The 1,597-nt window shown below is 38.9% G+C and overlaps 1 protein-coding gene across 1 annotated transcript; it reads right to left on the reverse strand.

Annotated features, from left to right (window-relative positions):
* Positions 1–204: 204 nt before the first annotated feature.
* On the reverse strand, positions 205–1,387 carry LOC104110250 (protein MIZU-KUSSEI 1). The gene has a single exon (XM_009619699.4). The coding sequence runs from the start codon at positions 1,262–1,264 to the stop codon at positions 425–427; it is 840 nt and encodes a 279-aa protein (XP_009617994.1). The 5' UTR covers positions 1,265–1,387; the 3' UTR covers positions 205–424.
* Positions 1,388–1,597: the final 210 nt, after the last annotated feature.

A 1,597-nucleotide genomic window follows, 5' to 3' on the forward strand; every position in this document is an offset into this window, starting at 1 on the left:
TTTATCGATGTTCCAAACCTCCCCTTCGCCGTGCCACAAAGCAATGAAAACAATTACTATAGCAAAATGCCAACTTTGATGGATACAAGAACAAATATTGAGCCAAAATGTCATGGCATCAACAGAGAATTAGAAGACAAAAAGAATAAATATTTGTCTTATCTGATCATACGGGGATATTATGCCAGTGAACCTGCTAATATATTTCAGTAATATAAGTAACATATATTTCCATTCCACCCAAGAAAGTGAAAAATACAGTAACCCAGTTTCCATTCTCCAACCAGATTTTGTTGTCCAAATAAAAGACAAAAAGAAAATAAAAAACATAGAACATTGCTAAACCCCCATAACCATGGCTCAAGAAAAGATTATATTCAGTTGAACAGGACTTAATCTAAGATTCTAATAAGTGGTTAAGACCTTAAACTCTAAGCAAGTAGATGCTAAGTTCAGGAGCTCCATTACTATCAGGATTCATCATGTAAAATGCCTCAGAATCTCTAGACCCAATAACTCTCTCAAACTTAGCCCTCATATACATTATCTCCCCTGAATCAGCACTCTCTTCTCCACCATTCCCTGGCAAAACACCAGCACCCATTGATATTGGCTCCACTGCTTTTAGAATTTGCATTTCCTTTGGCCCACATTCCCTTCTGTTTGCAAAACCACATTTTTTTCCATTGCAGTAAGTTCTCCATATAGGCTCATCTGTAAGTCTAGTCGCTTTCTTCTCTTCCTCTTTGTCACATTCCAATGCAATTCGAACTAACCCTGACGCCATTTCTCGGACTAATCCACTTATAGGAGTGGCTAACTCAACTAAGAAAGCTGGTTGTGAAGTGGAATCTTTTTGAAATGCAAAATGTACATGTCCACGCTTGTGACCAAAAAGGGTACCTACAACTCTGGTTCCAAGGCCTTGTTGGAAGTTTGTTCTGTTTCGTCCGAATGAAGTTAGAACAGATTTTAGCCTGGCCACTGCTATAGTTTGCAGCTTCCTCCTTGTTGCTGAAGCTGAAGCTGATTCTTGTTTTAACTGGTTGTCCTCTGTCTTGTTTTCATGTATAGCGTTCAAAGTAGAAGACTTTATATTCTCTGTTTTCCCTTCTTCATTTCTGTTGATGTCTGAGGAGGGTTTTGGAGATGGATCTTTTAGTGCTACTTCTTCTTCTTCTTCTTCATTGCTGACTTTAGCTGTCCAGTGAAACTGCCTCTTAGAAGACAAGTCTTGGAAACTCTTTGCCATGATTGTCTTCATCTGAGAAAAGAAAAATCAAGAGTAGGCTGCACCTTTAAAGTGGAGAGTGAGGGCTGAGGAGGGGTAGAAAGATTCTGGTTTCTTCTTTATTAAATGGATTTCCTTTTTCTTTCTCTAATTTGTTTTCCCTTCTACTACTTTGTTCGAGCAAATAAGAATCTGACACAAGCGTCCCCACATACTGTCGTGGGAATTGGGACTTAGGAGTGTCAAAACAATAGGGAAAGGGCAGAAGGCTTGAGGAGGGTGTGGGGAGAGAAAGGTAAATGTTTTGAAATAAAGAAAGGAATCTAAGGGAGACATAAGATGTGTTATTTCACTTTCTTGTGGGGT

Source organism: Nicotiana tomentosiformis, chromosome 3 (genome assembly GCF_000390325.3).
Source record: "Nicotiana tomentosiformis chromosome 3, ASM39032v3, whole genome shotgun sequence".
Taxonomy (NCBI): domain Eukaryota; kingdom Viridiplantae; phylum Streptophyta; class Magnoliopsida; order Solanales; family Solanaceae; genus Nicotiana; species Nicotiana tomentosiformis.